General features: G+C 36.2%; 1 protein-coding gene across 1 annotated transcript in view; it reads right to left on the bottom strand.

Annotated features, from left to right (window-relative positions):
- Positions 1–21,101, bottom strand: part of MDGA2 (MAM domain containing glycosylphosphatidylinositol anchor 2) — a 536,185-nt gene that overhangs the window by 326,516 nt on the left and 188,568 nt on the right. The window contains exon 4 of the mRNA XM_003408516.3: positions 18,954–19,086. Within this exon, the coding sequence (XP_003408564.2) occupies positions 18,954–19,086 (133 nt within the window). The remainder of the gene's footprint in view (positions 1–18,953; positions 19,087–21,101) is intronic.

A 21,101-nucleotide genomic window follows, 5' to 3' on the forward strand; every position in this document is an offset into this window, starting at 1 on the left:
TTTTTAACTGTACTTTTATATGAAGGTTTACAGAACAAATGAGTTTCTTATTAAACAGTTAGTACACATATTGTTTTATGACACTGGCTAACAACCCCACAACATATCAGCACTCTCCCTTCCCGACCTTGGATTCCCTATTACGAGCTTTCCTGTCCCCTCATGTCTTCTAGTCCTTGCCCCTTGGCTATTGTGCCCCTTTAGTCTTGTTTTGTTTTATGAGCCTGTCTAACCTTTAGCTGAACGGTGAACCTCAGGAGTGACTTCATTACTGAGCTAAAAGGGTGCCCAGGGGCCATACTCTTGGGGTTTCTCCAGTCTCTGTTAGGCCAGTAAGTCCGGTCTTTTTCTGTGAGTTACAATTTTGTTCTACATTTTTCTCCAGTTCTGTCTGGAACCTTCTATTGTGAACTAGGACCTAATTTTACATCTTGAGGAACTAGAAGAAGAAAAGCAAACTAAGCCCAGAGTTACCAGAAGAAAAGAAATAGTAAAGGTAAGAGAGCAGAAAAAAATGACAGTGCATCAACGAGACTAAAAGTTCTTTCAAAAGAAAATAAATCTACAAACCTTTAACTAGACTAACAAACAAAAAGAAATGGAAATAACTAAAATCATATAGAAATAAGGATTATAAGAGATTACTATGAACTACTCTACACCAACAAATTAGATAACCTAGAAAAAAACATACAAACTAGCTAAACTGACTCAAGAAGATATAGAAAATCTTAACAGACCTATAGCAAGGGAAGAGATTGAATCAATAATCAAAAACCTTCCAACAAACAAAAGTTTGAAAACAGATCACTTCACTGGTAAATTCTACTAAACATTTAAAGAAGAATTAGCACTAATTCTTCTCTGGCTCTCCCAATATACAGAAGAGTAGAGAGCACTTTCTAAGTCATTCTATGAGGCCAGTGTTACCCTAACACCAAAGTCAAGCAAAGACAGCACAAGGAAAGAAAACTAGAGACCAATATCCTTTCTGAACACAGCTGCAATAATCTTTAATAAAATACTAACAAACTGAATCCAACAGCACATTAAAAGGATTATACACTACCACCAAGTGGGATTTATTCCAGGAATGAAAGAGTGGTTCAACATAACAACAGCAATCAATGCAATGTTGTTGTCATTGTTAGGTGCCTTGTAGTCACTTCTGGCTCAAAGTGACCCTATGAACAACAAAACAAAACACTGCCCAGTCCTGTGCCATACCCACAATCATTGCTATGTTTTAGCCCATTGTTGCAGCCACTGTCTCAATCCATCTAGTTAAGGGTCTTCCTCTTTTTCACTGATCCACTACCAAGCATAATGTCTTTCTCTAGGGAATGGTCCCTCCTGATACAAGCCCAAAGTAAGTAAGACAAAGTCTCATCGTCATTCTTTCTAAGGAGTATTCTCACTGTACTTCTTCCAAGACAGAGTTGTTTATTCTTCAGGCATTCCATGGTACTCCAACACCATAATTCAAATGCATCAATGGTTCTTCTGTCTTGCTTATTCATTGTCCAGCTTTCACATGCATTTGAGGTAACTGAAAATACTGTGGCTTGGGTCAGGTACACCTTAGTCCTCAAAGTGACATCTTTGTTTTTTAATAATTTAAAGCCTATTTTTTCTGATGTTAATGTAACCAATCAGCTCCCTGGTTACTATGTGCATAAAATGTTTTTTCCCATCCTTTCACCTTCAAGCTGCCAGTGTTTCCGGGTCTAAAGTGGGTCTCTTATAGATGGTGTATAGTTGGACCATCATGTCATTAGCTACAATGTCAATTTTTTTTAATCCACTGCATTTCTATTTGGAAACCCTTAGCTGCTACAAATAAGTAAAAATTGAAAAAAAAATTAAATCTTGTACACGGTAGCATTAAAAACATAAATACATATGAATTAATATAACAAAACTGTGAAGAACCTCTACACAGAAAATTATAAAGCTTTCTTGAGGAATATTAAAGAAGCCATACATAAACAAAGAAATATGCTATGTTCATGGATTGAAATTGACAATCCAATTTTACAATTATATGAAAATATAAGGCACCAAAAATAGCTAAGACAGTCTCGAAGAATAAGAACAAAGCTGGAGGACAAGCTACAGTAATTAAGACAGTGTGGTACTGAAAGGAAGATATAATAGGCCAATGCAAAGAACAGAGTTCAGAAACAGGCCCAAAAATACATAGACAATTATGACAAAAGGTGATACTGCAGTACAGTGGGAAAGGATAAGTCTTTTCAATAAATGGTAACTAGGGCGATTGAATATATGCAGAAAATATGAATATATAGAAAAAGCTGAATACTGACTCTTACCTCATATCATATACAAAAATCAAATACAGATAGATGGTAGGCGAAACAATAAAGCTTCTAGAAAATAAATTAGAAAATATATTCATGTCCTTGTATTAGGCAAAATTTCTTAAACAGGACACAAAAATGAGAAATTTTTTGCAATACCCATAACTGACAAAGGTATAATATCCAAAATACACAAAGAACTGCAAATTTATAAGAAAAAGATTGACAACTCAATAGAACAAAAAGGGCAAAAGACTAGAATACAAAGGAGGATATCCAAAATCCAGTAAACTTATAAAAAAGGTGCCCATTATCGTTAGTCATCAAGGAACACACATTAAAACCACAGTGAGGTACTAGTACACATCCACCAGAATACTGAAAATTGACAAGACTGACAATACCGTGGTTGACAAATATGTGTTGGAACTGAAACCTTCTAACGCTGCTAGTGGCTCAGCCTGCATCTCTGCAACCAGGATCCAAGGGCTTTTGCCTAATTGCATCAGTAGAGACTCTAAACGGTCTTCAAAGCTCCCGAACAGAGCCCCTTCCTCCCCAACTTCCTTCTGTAGGAAGTCCACCTGGGCCCCCAGCATACAGGCAGCTTCCCTAGAAAGGATTCAAAGGGTTGGCTATCCTCTCCTATACCTCAGAATCATTCACTCCTCAGATCTGTGTTCAGAACAAGTCTTCTCTTTCTCCTTAAACCACAAGCCTTTCTTCTTCTGAAGCGAGTACTAGGGCTCCTTCACCTTTCAATTCCCCTCAGCCTCCAGGACAATATCATTAATATCACACGCAAGCAAAATTTTGCTGAAGGTCATTCAAAAACGGCTGCAGCAGTACATCAACAGGGAACGGCCAGAAATTCAGGCCGGTTTCAGAAGAGGACGTGGGACCAGGGAAATCATTGCTGATGTCAGATGGATCTTGGCTGAAAGCAGAGAATACCAGAAGGATGTTTACCTGTGTTTTATTGACTATGCAAAGGCATTCGACTGTGTGGATCATAACAAACTACAGATAACATTGCAAAGAATGGGAATTCCAGAACACTTAATTGCGCTCATGAGGAACCTTTACATAGATCAAGAGGCAGTTGTTAGGACAGAACAAAGGTATACTGATTGGTTTAAAGCCAGGGAAGGTGTGCGTCAGGGTTGTATTCTTTCACCATACCTATTTAATCTGTATGCTGAACAAATAATCCGAGAAGCTGGACTATATGAAGAAGAACCAGGCATCAGGATTGGAGGAAGACTCATTAACAACCTGTGTTATGCAGATGACACAACCTTGGTTGCTGAAAGTGAAGAGGACTTGAAGCACTTACTAATGAAGATCAGAGACCACAGCCTTCAGTATGGACTGCACCTCAACATAAAGAAAACAAAAATCCTCACAAATGGACCAATGAGCAACATCATGATAAACAGAGAAAAGACTGAAGTTGTCAAGGATTTCGTTTTACTTGGATCCACAATCAACAGCCATGGAAGCACCAGTCAAGAAATCAAAAGACGCATTGCATTAGGTAAATCTGCTGCAAAGGACCTTTTTAAAGTGTTGAAGAGCAAAGATGTCACCCTGAAGACTAAGGTGCACCTGACCCAAGCCATGGTATTTTCAATCACATCATATGCATGTGAAAGCTGGACAATGAATAAGGAAAACCGAAGAAGAATTGACGCCTTTGAATTGAGGTGTTGGCGAAGAATATTGAATACACCATGGACTGCCAAAAGAACGAACAAATCTGTCTTGGAGGAAGTGTGGCCAGAATGCTCCTTAGAGGCAAGGATGGCGAGTCTGCATCTTACATACTTTGGACATGTTGTCAGGAGGGATCAGTCCCTGGAGAAGGACATCATGCTTGGCAAAGTACAGCGTCAGCGGAAAAGAAGAAGACCCTCAACAAGGTGGATTGACCCAGTGGCTGCAACAACGAGCTCAAGCATAACAACGATTGTAAGGATGGCACAGGACCGTTCTGTTGTGCACAGGGTCACTATGAGTCGGAACCGACTCGATGGCACCTAACAACAACAGCCTCTAGTCAAGAGCTGGGCTAATACAAAGTGCTTAATAAATGCTGGTGATGAGTGAATGAATACATAATGGCTAAATGAAAGAATTAAAAAATGAACACACCTACAACACTGTTGTTGTTATTTGCTGACTCATGGCAACCCCATGTACACAAAACAAAATGCCGCCCGGTCCTGCACCACCTTCATGATCACTGGTATATTTTGAGTCCATTGTTACCACCATTGTGTCAATCCATCTCATTGAGGGTTTCCCTTACCTTTGCGGCCCTCTAATTTACCAAACATATTGTCTTTCTCCAATGGTCAGTCCCTTATGATGATATGTTCAAAGTAACCAAGTCAAAGTTTTGGATCACAATATTGGATCACGGTATTCTGTGATCCATAAGGTTTTCTTTGGCTAATTTTTGGAAGTGGGTCACCAGGGCTTTTTCCCCAGTCTATCCTAGTCTGGAGGCTCTAATGAAACCTCTCCACTATTGGTGACCCTGCTGGTATTTGAAATACCAGTGGAATACTTCCAGCATCATAGCAACATGTAAGCCACCACAGTGTGACAAACTGACAAATGAGTGGTGGACATCTAAATTAGACTCCTTTTAAAGATGTGTTTTGCAGAAGATATGCCAAATGCAATATGTTGTTTGATTTCTTGACTGCTGCTTCTGTGGATGTTGATTATGGATCCAAGTAAAATGAAATCATTGATAACTTCAATATTTTCTCTGATAATCATGATGTTGCTTATTGATCCAGTTGTGAGAATTTTTATTTCCTTTGTGTTGAGGTATAATCCATACTGAAACCTGTAGTCTTTGATCTTCCTCGGTAACTGCTTCAAGTCTTCTTCACTTTCAACAGTCATCTGCATATTGCAGGTTGTTAATTAATCTTCCTTCAATTCTCATGTTCCATGCTTCTTCATATAGTCTAGCTTCTTGAATTATTTCCTCAGCATACAGATTGAAGAAGCGTGGTGAAAGGGTACAACCCTGAAGCACACCTTTTCTGATTTTAAACCACATAGTATCCCCTCGTTCTGTTCAAACAACTGCCTCTTGGTCTATGTACAGATTCCACATAAGCACAATTAAGTGTTCTTGAATACAAATTCTTCAAATGTTATCCATAGTTTATTATGATCCACCCAACAAAATGCCTTTTCGTAGTCAATAAAACACAGGTAAACATCTTTCTGGTATACTCTGCTTTCGGCCAAGATCCAGCTGACATTAACAATGATATGTCTCATTCCATGTCCTCTTCTGAATCTGCTTGAATTTGTGGGAGTTCCCTGTTGATGTAATGCTGCAGCTGTTTGAATTATCTTCAGAAAAATTTTACTTGTGTGCATTATTAATGATATTGTTCGATATCATTCAGTTGCATCGCATTTCTTCGGAATAGGCATGTATATGGTTGACCATGTAGCTGTCTTCCATATTTCTTGGCATAGACAAGTGAGCAAATCCAGAGGCCCATCCATATGTTGAGACATCCCAATTGGTATTCCATCAATTCCTTGAGCAATGGTTTCGCCAACACCTTCAGTGCAGCTCGTACATCTTCTTTCAGTACCACTGGTTCTTGATCATATGCTACCTCCTGAAATGGCTGAATGTTGACCAGTTTTTTTGGGGGGGCGGTGGGTACAGTGATTCTCTGTATTCTTTCATTTTCTTTTGATGTTTCCTGGGTCTTCTTTTTTTTTTTTTTTTCATAGAATGCTTTGATATTGCAACTTGAGGACTGATTTTTTTTCTTCAGCTCTTTCAGCTTCAGAAATGCTGACAGTGTTCTTGCCTTTTGGTTTTCTAACACCAGGCATCTGCATGTTTCATTACAACACTTTACTTTGTATTCTGCAGGCACCCTTTGAAATCACCTGTTCAGCTCTTTTACTTCATCATTTCTTCCATTCACTTTAGTTACTCTCCTTCAAGACAAAGTTTCAAAGTCTCTTCTGACATCCATTTTGGTCTGTTCTTTCCTGTCTTTTTTTTTTTTTTGTCTTTTAATTTCTCATACAAAAATATACACACATATTGTTTTGTGACATTAGCTGCAATCCCCACAATATGACAGCACACTCCCCATTTCCTCCAGGTTTCCTGGGCCTATTTGACCTGTTCCTGTCCCTTCCTGCCTTTTCATTCTGCCTCTGGACAGAAGCAACCCATTGGGTCTCATGTATCTGATTGAACTAGGAGCATACTCCTCAGGTGTATTACTTTTTGTTTTACAGTACTGTCTAACCTTTGTCTGAAGAATGGGCTTCAGGAAGGGTTTCACTTCTGGGTTAACAGTACATCCAAGTGACACAGTTTTGGAGATTCCTTCAGTCTCTGTCAGACCATTAAGTCTGGTCTTTTTACGTGAATTTGAGTTCTGCTGCACACTTTTCTCCTGCTCTGTCCAGGACTTTCTGTCGTATTCTCCATCAGGGTAGTCATTGGTGGCAGTCAGGTACCATCTAGTTCTTCCGGTTTCAGGCTATTTCCTGTCTTTTTAATGATCTTTTGCTTTCTTCATGTATGATGTCCTTGATGTCTTTCCACAACTCATCTGGTGTTCAGTCATTAATGTTCAGTGCTTCAAATCTATTCCTGAAGTGGTCTCTAAATTCAGTTGTGATACACTCAAGGTTGAGCCTTGGCTCTTACCAACTTGTTTCAATTTTCTTCAGCTTCAGCTTGAACTTTCATATGAGTAATTGGTGGTGTGTTCTGCACTTATCCCCTGACCTTGCTCTGATCTATTATATTGAGCTTTACCTTCATTTCTTTTCACAGTCGATTGGATTCCTGTGTATTACATCTAGCGAGGTTGACATGTATAAACATTGCTTATATTGTTGAAAAAAAAGGTGTTTCCTCTGAATAAATTGTTGATCTTACAAAATTCTATCAGGCAATCTCTGGTGTCATTTCTACCACCAAGGCCCTATTTTCCAACTATTGATCCTTCTTCATTTCCGTCTTTCACATTCCAATCACTACTAATTATCAGTGCATCTTGGCTGCATGTTTGATCAATTTAAGACTCCAGAAGTTGGTAAAAATCATCAATTTCTTCATCTTTGTTATTAGTGGTTGGTGCATAAATTTGAATAATAGCCATATTAACTGGTCTTCCTTGTAGGCAGGCAGATATTATCCTGTTACTGACAGTGCTATACTTCAGGATAGAGCTTGAAATGTTATTTTTGATGATGAATGCAGCACTGTTCCTCTTCAATCTGCCATTCTTGGGAAAGTAGAAAATATGATTGTCTTATACAAAATGGCTAGTACCAGTCCATTTCAGCTCACTAATGCCTAGGATATAGATCTTTAAGCATTCCATTTCATTTTTGAGAACGTCTAACTTTCCTAAATTCATACGTCATACATTCCATATTCTAATTACTAGTGGATGTTTCCAGCTGTTTCTTTTCATTTTGATTTGTGCCACAACAGCAAAACGTCAACTAACCTAATTAAAGTATGGGCAAATGATCGACTCGAGACTTGAATAGACATTGTTCAAAGAAAATGTACAAATGGCCAATAAGCAGATAAAAAGATGCTCGATGACATTAGTTATTAGAGAAATACAAATCAAAATCACAATGAGATACCACCTCAACTACTAGGATGGCTATTTTCAGATAACTGGAAAATAACTTTTGGTGATGGTGTAGAAAACTGGAACACTTTTGCATTGCTGGTGGGAATGTAAAATATTGCAGCTGCTATGGGGTTTTTTTTGGAAACAGTTTGGTGGTTCCTCAAAAAGTTAAACATAGAATTCCCATATGACCCAGCAATTCTACTTCTAGGAATATACCCAATAGATTTGAAAGCAGGGACTCAGACAGATACATGCACTCCAATGTTTACTGTGGCATTATTCACAATCTCCAAAAAGTGGAAACTGTCCAAATGTCCATCAGCAGATGAATGGATAAGATAAATGTGGTATATTCATACAATACAATTTTATTTGGCCATCAAGAAAAATAAAATTCTGATACCTGTTACAACATGGATGAACCTTGAAAACATTGCACTGAGTGAAATAAATCAGACGCAAATGATCCCACTTACATGAAATACGTAGATTTGGCGTATTCACAGAGACAAAAGTTTATTAGTGGTTACCAAGGGTTGGGAGATGGAAAGGGAATGACAGTTATTGCTGAAGGGTTAATAATCTGCTTGGAGTGATATAAAACTTTTGGAAATGGATAGTGATGATGGTAGTACAATATTATGAGTGTAAGTAATGTCACCGTATTACACATTTAACAATGATTAAAATGCTAAAATTTTTGATATATATGTATATACATACACAACAAAATAAAAAAAACACATACTTTGACCTTTCATAATATTTTACGAATGACTGTTTAAAACTGTTCATTTATAGTCTAACAACTGATTAAGAATAATATCTACTAAGGTTGGCAAAACCTGATTGATGAATTGTTTGCTAAATAGATGTTTGTAAAATACAGACTCTGTGATATAAATCAATAATTTATATCCCTTTCAATAAATATAAGAGCATCCCTTTCCATTTGATTAACAGTATTTTTCACCTGTTTTTAGCTAGCTATTGTGTCTGAGTTATGATGTCTTCTGGAAGAGTTACTAATTGATGGGGGATATTTTATGTAAGAACTCACAGTCCAAGAATCACCTTGGATATAAGGAATCTGAAGTAATCATTGCTAGGATAACAATATGCACAGGTGTAGGGAGATCCCAGCAACATGAAAACTTCCTGTTACTATGGCAATAGAATTTTGGAAATCTGGGTCACCTTGTTTCTCTGGAAACAGTCTCAGGTAGACCAAAGTTGAAGCCCCATAATGACCACTGCTTCTGCCCCCAGACTTGCTGACTGATCACCATCTGTATTTTTAGAATTCTGAATCTACATTGGTAAGAATAGGGCATATGTAATTTCTGCCACCTTAAGAAATGACAGAGAGCTCAGATGAAGAATCTGTTGAGTACCAATAAAACAGCAAGTTTCTTCAATTTTCCTGGCATACTTTTATTAATTTCTCAAATTAATATTTATATTTGTTAAACATTTCTGCCAATAATAGACACAAATAGCCCAGAATATGCATTCATTTTTTAGATATTCCTGGGAAATATCAATATCTAATTTTCCCACTGATAAAAGTAATCCATAAAATAATTATGAAATTATTTCAAGATTAGTCATTAATGGATGAAGCTATACAAAGTATCAGAGCAAAAAATCTAAGATTCATGTCAACATCTCACCAACACTGTTGAGGATATCAATGTTATGTTATTTCTATTAACTTGGCTAACAACCCAATAATAACTACTACTTATTGCGTGTTCACTATGTGCCAGATACTTTCCTAAAAATTCTACATTTAATGGTATTTACTCCCTCTGAAACCAAATAATGTGAGTCTTTTTGTTATCCCCATTTCGAGAGGAGAAAAATAAAGCTTAGAGAAGCTAAGTAGCTTCCCCAAACGGCAGAACAAAATTTCAACCACAGATTTTTGAATTTCAAAATCTATGCAAAAGATTTATGAAAAATACCTCATTCTCTAATGATGGCATATGAACAATATTCTAATAACATTTGGTTGTGTTCTGTTGGTGTCTGTAGTAGCAAATACTGTTGTTCAGAAAACCTGAATTACCTGTGGTAAGAAAGACATCTAAGGCACTCACATTCCCAATATTTCAGTCCATAGAAAGTTAATTTTGTTTTTCTGTTTTACACTCTAACTTCTCCATCATAAAAAAGAAAATCACACACAAAAAAGGCATAGGTTTCCTGACATATCATTTGTGCCTCTATTTTAATATTTTGATTATGGTTTTAAAAATTTACAATTATGCTATTATAAAAGTGAGGTTTGTCCCTCATTAAAGCTGCTGCTTACCTTCTTCCTTTACAGTTGCTTCCTTCCTATTTCCCCAAAGCTAAAAATAAAAAAGCCAGTTGCTGTTGAGTTGATTTTGACTCAGGGTGACCCCATATGTTTCAGAGTAGAACTGTGCTCCACAGGGTTTTTAAAGCTGTGACTTTTCCAAAGCAGGTCTCCAGGTCTTTCTCCCAAGGCACCTCTAAGTGGGTTCAAACCCCTAACCTTTTGGTTAATAACCCAGTGCTTAACTGTTTGTGCCACCCAGGGACTCCTAAAACTAAGAATATAAACCCGTTGCTGTGGAGTCAATTCCGACTCAGAATGACCCTAGAGGACAGAGTAGAACTGCCCTATAGAGTTTCTAAGGAATGCCTGCTGGATTTGAACTGCTGACCCTTTGGTTAGCAACCATAGCTCTTAACCACTAGGCCACCAGGGTTTCCAAAGCTAAGAATATAGGATCATAAATTCTCTCGAAAGAGTTCACTCATTAATTAAGATCCTAGTGAAGAGTGGGCTCTTTTCTTTAAATGGCTTTTTCTTGTTCTCATTTAACACATATTAAACTTATATCCGAAAATTTAAAGGAAACGGAATCCTAAATACAAAGACCATTTTCAGTCATCATATTCTCACTATACATTTCTCATAAACCTACATAGCCTTTCTTAAAGCTACGATTATTGGTGAATAAATGAATTCACCTAGATTCATCTCAGCTCTATAAATAAATTCATCTAAATTCTAATAAACAGTGCCACTGATTGCCTTTTCCTATATCAGATGATGGCAGTAAGCTCAAAGATCCATAGAGTGAAGGAAGGTGACTGAGGTTAGTGCCCTGATATAGACAGCAGAATACTACCACCACTTTCTTTGCCCTTAAACTGTCTATCTATGAAAATGGGTGGACCATTTCACTTGAGGGAGAGTTTATGTATTTTTGTTTCATTCCCACAGCTATCAAATTGCTATGCCCTAAAAACTGTTATACTTTTCGTAACACTGTGAAAGATAAATTTCTCTGAATATAGTACTGAACTACCAAGCATAGATCACAGCGTAGAAATAGCTTTTCATTTATGTTAACAACGATTGCTGGACATTTATATTTTAATTTCACTATGTACGGTAAAGAAGCCCTGGTGCTGCAGTGGTTAAGTGCTCAAATGTGAACTGAAAGGTCTGGGGTTCGAACCCACCAGCCAGAGAAAGATATGGCAGTCTGCTTCTGTAAAGATTTACAGCCTTGGAAAACCTATAAGGCAGTTCTAATTCTGTCCTATAGGGTAGATATGAGCCGTAATAGACTCCAGAGCAATGGGTATGGACTATTTAAACTAACAAGAAAAATAATACATATTTTATATAAAAAGAGGGAGTAGAAACCCTGGTAGCATAGTGGTCAAGAGCTATGGCTGCTAACCAAAAGGTTGCAGTTCGAATCCACCAGGTGCTCCTTGGAAACTCTATGGAGTGGTTCTACTCTGTCCTATAGGGTCACTATGAGTTGGAATTGACTCCACAGCAATGGTTAATATAGGGAGCAGAGCTCTTGGGTGGTGCAAAGGTTAACACACTCAGTTGCTAACCAAAAGCTTGGAAATTCAAGTCCACTCAGAAATGCCTTGAAGAAACCCTATGGAGCACAGATCTACTCTGACACACATGGGGTAACTATGAGTCACATGGACTTGATGGCAACTGGTTAGGTTCTAATGTGGAGAACAGAGATGCTTCTTAATCTCTATCTTCTTCCATGACAATTCCCTAAGCAGATTGGAGGCTAAAAAAAAAAAAAAGAGGATAAAAAAGGAGAGAGGGAAGGAGAGGAGGAGGAGGTGGTACAAGTTTTCCCTGTTTATATAGCTGGTAATACTTTAGTGATGACTTCGTTACCAGGTGTAATGCATGTATTTAAGGAAGGCATCTTAATCTTAATTAGCTAATTTTTATAAATGCTAAGGTTGAGCAGACTAAATCAAGGGACCTATATAATTAAGTAAAATTAGCCCCACCTGTTCCATTTCTTTACAGAATTCATCATAAACTCTAGGGCAGGTACCAAATGTCTCTCACCCTAGTGTTGGAAACCTACTTAATTCTTATTTGCCTTTGAAATTTGATATGTAAACACATAAGTGCTTGAAATACATTAAAATCAATGGAAAGTTTTTATTATAAACCCTATGTGTTCTTGTGTTAGAAATACATAATCCAAGAAATTGAAAATAATTTATACCCAGTTGCCAAAATTATTATAATTTTAAAATACAGCTATATTTACTCACATTCTAAATTAAAAAAATCTTAACACATTTATTTTAATAAACTGTGAGGAATACAGCTACATTAATAATTTGCCCGTCAAGAGCTAATATTCTTTTTTCTTCCAAACAGCAGTAAGAAAACAACAACAGAAAATTTTGGGAGGGCCCTGCTACAGCACTACTCTAATTGGTCATTGTGCATTAGAAGAAATAAACAAACATGACATTTTGATACAATTCTATGAACTGTCATGATAAAGTTTGAGACAATTAGATTAAGTATAAGAAATAATGACACTTCTGCGATAGGAGACATTTTGATAGCAAGTCAAGCAATCAGCAAGGACCAAAAAGTAATTGGAGACATTCTGGGATAGATATGTAAGTAAGAGCTCTACTCTAATGCCGGTTCATAGTAGGAAAGTTAAGAAAAACCATTGTTGGTAAATCCACAGATGGCATTGACTTCTAAATTGACCCCTAAACATTGCTTTTCTAAGCAATTCTAGAAATTGACTTTTATTTAACAAAAGTTTCTGTTACGAATGGGTTCATGGAAATCAGTCTGATAACAAAAACACATTCTTAAAAAATAATACTTTATTGGGTTTTTTGGTGAAAGTTTACATGGGAAAGTAGGTTCCCATTTAACAAGTACTACTTTACCCAAATTGTTCAGAGACATTGTCTTCATAATGTTTTAATTTTCGTATTAATTCCCTTCTGGGTGTTTCACTTCCAGTAATCTGGTTTCCCTGTCTCCTTATCCTTTCATCTTTGTTTTAGAATACCTGTTGACCATTTGGTCTCATATAGATGATTTTTTAAAGGTGTTCTGTACTCACTGGTAATATTCTTTATTTTATGAGCCAATCTATTATTTAGTTAAAAGTTGTCCTCAGTAGGTAGGTTAGGTTCAAGGTTTATGGAGTATCTCAGAGCAATAGTCTGTAAGAGTCCCCTGGTCTTAACCAGTCCAGTAAGTCTGGACTTTTTAAGAATTTGAGCTCTGTTCCACATTTTTATCCCTTTCTATCAGATTTCACCCACTGTGTCCCTGAACAGAACAGCTGTTAGTGATACCCGGGCACCATCTAGTTCTTCTGGTTAGAGGGTAGATGAGGCTGTGGGTCTTGTGTACTATTAGTCCTGTAGACTCATTTCTTCTCTGAGTCTTTGATTTCTTTCTTATTCTTTTGCTCCAGAAAAGATGAGACCAATAGTTGTATTTTAAATGGCCACTTTCAAGCTTTTAAGATCCCAGATGCTACTCACAAAACTAGGATGTAGAACATAAACTTTGTGGACTGTATTATGCCAATTGACCAAGTAGTTCCACGAGACTGTGGTCTTAAGGCTTCAAACCCAGAAAACCCATCCTGCAAGGTATTTGGTTATATCTAAGAAGTATCTGTAACTGTGCCCCCTATGCGTTTTCTTATACATATAAACATATATGTAGGCACACACATGTATATGCATATACATATAGCTACATGTATATATCTACATTAATACAAACTTATGCACATATATGCATAAATACATACATATGTAACCATACGTACATTTTTCATTGTTACTGTTGTTGCAAAATTATATATTTTCTAGCATTTCCTAAAAATGTCCTCTGTGTGTGTGTGTGTTTCTTACTAACATCACTTACCTTGGTCAAGCAGTGCACACTTCACCTACACTCTGTGTTACCTTTCCCATCACCAAAAATGGCAAGTGTCTACTATCCAAAGAGTGATTCCCCCTCTCCCTACTCACCCATCCCTGCTAATCACCAATGAACATGGGTTTCTGTAGGTATATGTGTTTTTGTCTTTTTATAAAAGTGGGATCTTGGCAATATTTGTTCTTTTGTGGCTGACTTATTTCACTCAGCATGATGTCCTCCAGATTCATCCACATTACAAGATGTTTCGAGGACTCATGATATTCTTCGTGATTGCATAGTATTCCATTGTATGCATGTATCAGATCTTGCTTATCCAATCATCCATTTTTTGTTATTGCGAATAGTGCTACAATGAACATAGGTGTGCAAATGTCTGTTTGTGTCACTTCCATTAGGTCTCTAGGGTATATACGTAGAAGTGGGATGGCTGGATCATTTAGCTATATTTCTAGTTTTTTGAGGAAGTGCCATATTGTTTTCCATAGTGGTTATACCAGTTTATATTCCCACCAGCAGTGGATAAGTGTTCCATTCTCCCCACATCCTCGCCAGCATTTGTTGTTTTCTGTTTTTAATCAGTGCCATTTTAGCAGGGAACAAAGACTACATTTTACTATTATTTGAAACAATTGTTTAAGCCTGTTAAAAATGCACACATTCCCAGGCCATCCCCCAGAAAGTTTAATTCAGCAAGTGTGGAATGGGCCCAGGAAATGGTACTCCATCATGGGGTTGTTCTGCTGCAAACACTTTTAGGACCCTCTCCGTCAGCACACTTGCGTCCATCCTAACTTGGTGTGTCATTTGGGCATTATGCAAATCAGATCAATAGTTGGATTGCAATTTAAAAGTTTATTTGACTGTAAGAAACCAAACCAAACCCGTTGTTGTAAAGTTAGTTCTGACTCATGGCAAGCCCACGTGTGAAGACTAGAACTGCACTCCATAGGACTTTCAAAACCACTACTTTTCATAGCATATCACCAGGTCTTTCTTCTAAGGTGCCTCTAGGTAGGTTCAAACTGTCAACATTTCTTTTAGTTGTCAAGCACTTAACTGTTTATGCCACTGAGGAACTATATTTTGCTATAGAAATGTTGATAACAAATTTTGTCTATACCAATACTACATTTACTAGTCAATTACTTGACTTGCACTTAAAATACAAAACTATTATCTTCAAGATAAGTTAACACTTTCATAAACATATCAGTTTACAGAGGAGGTTAGTCAAAACATATTACAGTATTTATAGCAGAATATTCTCCCCCTTGGTAAGGTACTGACATTTTGTAAACTCAGAGATAAAAATAGAGGAACTGTACCTATGTTGCTTAGAGATTCAATGAGTGAGAACAACAAATAGCACCAGACTCACACCAATTTCAGAACAGCAATCAACTAGCCTATATTCACCTATTTTCAGTTTGTAGATCTGTTTGCATGAAGGTTCTCAAAGCTTAATTTATTCCTGCTGTACTTTAAGAGCTACCTCAATGATTCCATCTATTTGAAGTGCACAAACTCTTCCAACTTTGAGCACAACCAGATGGGGAAAGTGCTGAAGCAAACCTGGTTTGCATATTTAAAGTACCAAGCATATGACGTGCCTGATTATAGCTACTGAAGAGTCAACCAAGGTACTAACCCAGCTTATATTTTTAAACTCAATTCTTTACCATAACTCTAACGTTCATTTTGTAGTGCACCTCTGTATAAAATGTTCATGAAATAATGTATAAAGGAGAATAACAGGTTATTTTGTTTGTTCAGTCTAGATGTACAATAGTTTAGTTGTGAAAAAAAAAGAATAGGATAAAAAACTGAAAGATTAAACAAAACATATATTTACAGAACTTTACAGGTAGTCAAGTTTCTATGTTCTGAGGTAGCAAATGTTAAAAATCATCACAGAAATAAAGTCACCAGGCTGCTTTAAAAGGCTTTAGGAATTCAAAAGTCTATTACCAAGGGCCCTGGTGGGGCAGTGGTTAAGATCTTGGCTGCTAACGAAAAGGTCAGCAGTTTGAATCCACCCGCTGTTCCCTGGAAACCCTGTGGGGCAGTTCTACTCTGTCCTGCAGGATTGCTATCAGTCAGAAACGACTCGACGGCAGTGGGTTTCAGTTTTTTTATTACCTATTTTGGTATTCTTCCTTTTTAGGCTCTATGGTAAGATGTCTGTATTTATTGCTAATAAATTACTCTGATTCATGTTCATTTTCTCCAGCTCCAAGAAAATTAACAACATCTGTTCAGTTTCCTGGTTAAAATAACTCTTCAAACACTGGGACAAATCCTGTCCTCACCCCCTTAGTAGCTGTTGGACATTGGAGAATAATAAAGCCATATATTTCTGTAGCATAAAAATATTAAATATAGTTTTTTTTTTTTGCATTTTTTGGTCTTTAAAGTATTTTTGTATATGTTGATTTAGTTTGGGCTCTAATCAATCCAGTGGGATATTTTAATCTCTATAGGCCACTTTGGCATTTGTCAGATGATAGAAAAAGATACAATAAAGAAACATCTACCTGCTTAACTCCTTTACTTATAATCTGAGATAATAAATACTTTAAAATTAATAAAGCTTTCAGGTGCAAGGGGTTGTAATATAAGTAATAATATAACCACTATTTTGTTCTTTCTTCCTCGAAATTCCACTGCAATGCTTTACCCATTCCGATGGAACCTGCTTCCATTTTATTTTTAATTTTTCTCTTTGGTTGATCCGTATTTAAAAAATGTATTAAAGAAACTAAGAAAAACAAAAGTAGTTACAATATGTTACCTGCCAAGTAGAACAACATAATTATATCCAGTTCTTATATATTAATCTCTTATTTTTATTTCTCAATATCCTATTTCCTTTTTTTAAATGCATTGAGATTATTAAGTTTTATAAGTCTTAGATCCACTAAGGTTTTATATACTTTTTTTTCCCCGCAACACAATTTCTTTCAAGTATTTCTCATCTTTAATCATACAGTTTACTTTTCTCTCTCACTGTCTTCTTTAATTTTCCTCTATGACTTCTTTCTGGTTTATGATAGAGACTTTCTCTAGTTTAAGGCAATTTAAATCTTAGCCAAAATCCCTGTGCCTATCATTGCTTACGCATGATAAACCAAAGCCAAACCCGTTAGCCATCAAGTCGATTCCAACTCATAGCAACCCTATAGGACAGGGTAGAACTGCCCCATAGGGTTTCCATGGAGCAGCTGGTGGATTTGAACTGCTGACTTTTATATTAGCAGCTGAGCTCTTAACCACTGCACGACCAGCACTCCTGACACATAAAAGGGGTCCAGTAAATCTCTGTTGAGTACATGATGGATCAATACAAGAATGAGTATTTCAAAATTTTAGCAGCTCAGTGGAACATACATTGATTAATCTATATACGAGTTCATATGTATTTTTTTCATCTTCCAATAAAGTCCTAGATTTAATCTTTTCACCAAATGAGCAAGCTGAAGTTGCTGACCAGTTCTTTCTTGGAAGATCTAATTAAGCGTGAATAATTAAGGTACCCAGTTCTACATGCTTTCTGTATTTCCACATTTAATCTTTCCTAAATATTATGAGTTTTTCAGGAAACTGAGGCACAAAAAAAAAAAAAACCCTGGTGGTGTAGTGGTTAAGTGCTACTGTTGCTAACCAGGAGGTCGGCAGTTTGAATTCACCAAGCACTCTTTGGAAACTCTATGGTGTGGTTCTACCCTGTTCTATAGTCAATTCCACTGTGAGTTGGAATCGACTCGACAGCAGTAGGTTTTTTTGGTTTTGGAAGCACAAAAGAGCTAAGTGACTTGCTCACTATGATCTAAGAGGTTAGTAAGTGGCAGACACCAGAATCCAAATGTGAGAACACCAATGCTCACACTTTTAGAGGCATTTATTAATGTGAAACAAATCGCTAAGGGACTCTTTAGTTTACTACAATTACTTAAAAGTAACATTTTATATTAATTTCCTCTTAAGACCAAAGTTTCTAAAAAACAGTTTAAATTCTCATTTATTAAGGTGATTATATATTCATAATCATATTAAAGACAGTTCATTCCCATGCATTCTCTTTCCCTTTCTGTCTCTGTCACTTTGTCTCTGTCTCTCTCTCCACTCTACCCACTGTTTGCTCTTTCATTTAGCAATTGCTTCTTAATCTTTTTTTTTTTTTTCTTAATCTGTTTTCAGTTCTTCTGAGGTCTATATTACTAAACACAGGATGCCTTGATTTAAGCTGAAGTCTTGCTAATGTTTTGACATTTTCTACAAAAATACTTTCCTAGAAACACCTACCTGAAATTACCAATTAGTTTTCTTCACTTGAAATATTGTAAAAGAAAGCTTCTTTTATTTGGCTTTGGAATCAAAGAACACATTTAACAACTCAAATCATGAAATTTTATGTGAAGAATCTTTAATATTTCACAGAAATCTGTTTGAACAGGATATAGGCTTGTTTATGACTACAATATTTTAAGGAACTATAATTTTGTATGCTAAACAAACATTACATTGGGCATATTGCAATTAAATTTTACTGTATGCATTTACTAAGAGTTTTTCAGATATACCAGAATTTTTTGGAAAAAATTATGCTTTGCTCCTACATATACAAATCACTTGTTCTATTAGAACGTTCAAGAGTTACTTCAACATTAATTGTGGATAACAGACATATAATGTACAGAGATAGTTCCATACCTGTTTTATTCGAAAGTCTAAATGACACCATCTTATCAGGAATATTACACACATTCCTCACTGAGGCAATGCAGCTATAATTAGCATAGTCCTGAGGTCGAAGGTTCTTTAGTTTTAAGATCTTTGTTTCACCCTGAAAATGTAGAAAAGGTCATTAAAAAAATACAAAAGTAACTAGAATGAAAGCATGAATTGGGACATTATATATTATTATCAGACTATTTTAGATTATTTTTTTAAGGAAAATGTCCTGAATCCAAAAAATCTGTATTTTTAGGAAATGCTAGAATATGCCCAGAGATAAAATATTTCTGACAAAAACTAACAGACTACAATGAAAATTCGTAATGTTTTCTTTTCCAACTAGCTTCCTAGGGGGAAAAACCTTTTTCTGGTTTTTATGCAAATTACTATGCAAAGATCAGAACAGTGTACTTAATACTAGTTTATTCAACAAACACTGCAATCCATGCAGGCTTCAACATGAAATGTTATGAAAGAAAAGGGTTCTATAGAAAAGCCTATTAATGAACACTACTGGTAAAACAAAGTTAATGAAACAAATCTAGTAACAGATGATTAAACGTATATACATAAATAGCTTGTGTATAGGAAGCAACGACAGATGGCAGACCTAAAACTGAGTGAAAGAAGGATTTATGAGTTTTTCTGTATTATTATTTTCCTGTTATTTTGCGCCCAGGAAGGAATTCACGTCCTAGGTCTCCCAGGTAAACCTGCAAATTTGCAGAAAGACCTAAATCAGGTGAGTGGCTAGAGTACCTACAATTTTTTTTTTTTTTTTAGGCCAGGCAACGCCATATAAAACCATTACATTGAATTGTTCAAAGAGTAAAAAGAAACAAATAAATGGCAACAACAACAAAATTAACCCTTTTGCTCAATTCAAAGTAGTCCCCCTGGAATTTCTTTGCCTTTCTAATCAATGCATTTTCTCAAAATAGTTTCTCTCATAAATAATTATAAAAAAAAAAAATTTTTTTTTTTAATTATAGTGATGATAAAATCAGTCTCAATGGCCTCATATTTGTTATAGCAATTTTAAGAATTTTTTTCTCCAGATGACATTTGTATGGGACAATGTGATGCCTTTATTTAACTTGAATAACATAAATCAGAAAACCCTAGTGACAGTGGTTAAGAGTAAGGCTGCTAACCAAAAGGTCAGCAGTTCAAATCCACCAGGTGCTTCTTGGGAACTCCATGGGGCAGTTCTACCCTGACCTATAGGGTTGCTATGAGTCTGAATCGACTCAACGACAACGGGTTTGGTTTTGGTTTTTAACATCAATCAAGGGTGCCCTCGTGGTGTAACCGTTAAAACCTCCACTGCTAACTGAAAGGTTGGTGGTTAGAATTCACCTAGAGGCCCAGTGGGAGAATGACCTAGTGATGATCTGCTCCTACTAAAGATTACAACCTAGAAAAATCTTTAGGCAGTTCTAGTCTGTCATTTGGGGTCGCTCTGAGTCTAAATCGACTCAACAGAACCTAACGACAACAACAACCACCTCAATCAAGCCCTGAGAATTGCATTACTTTCAAACACTATACAGAAGGGTTAGGACACTTAGTGACTTAATATATACAATCCCTGCCTGCTTATTTTCAAAAACATTGCCCAGACGTAGATGTACAGAGTTTTTCGAATAGACTGTAATGCAATTGACAAAGATATGTGTCAAATGAGTCCCCAGTTCAATATGCATAAGTATTGTGGCTATAGTTCCTTTCATTCACTGTTAAAATTCAGTCTTAAATCAGTCACACATTTAACATTTTCCTCAGTGGAATAAACTTTTGACCTTTTGATTTTTGTTTTGGAAAGGCATTGTATTTTTTATACACAAACAAATGCAAATACACCCTCACAAATTTACACAATCTCTATGTGATTCTATAACTTAATATTTAAAACATGTTTACAGTGTATTACAAAGTTCTAGAAAAGTGTGCTTATTTAGAAATCATAGATTGGAAAGAAAATGTTATAATAGAATGAGTTGACTCGAATAATTTTAAGAAAAAATTTTATCTCACCTTACTTTGTGGTTGTTTTTTGCTCAGATTCCTTTGCTTTTCCTTCTTAACATTGAACTATTTTCATTTCTTCGGATTCTATCTCTC

Source organism: Loxodonta africana, chromosome 10 (genome assembly GCF_030014295.1).
Source record: "Loxodonta africana isolate mLoxAfr1 chromosome 10, mLoxAfr1.hap2, whole genome shotgun sequence".
In the NCBI taxonomy this organism is placed as follows: domain Eukaryota; kingdom Metazoa; phylum Chordata; class Mammalia; order Proboscidea; family Elephantidae; genus Loxodonta; species Loxodonta africana.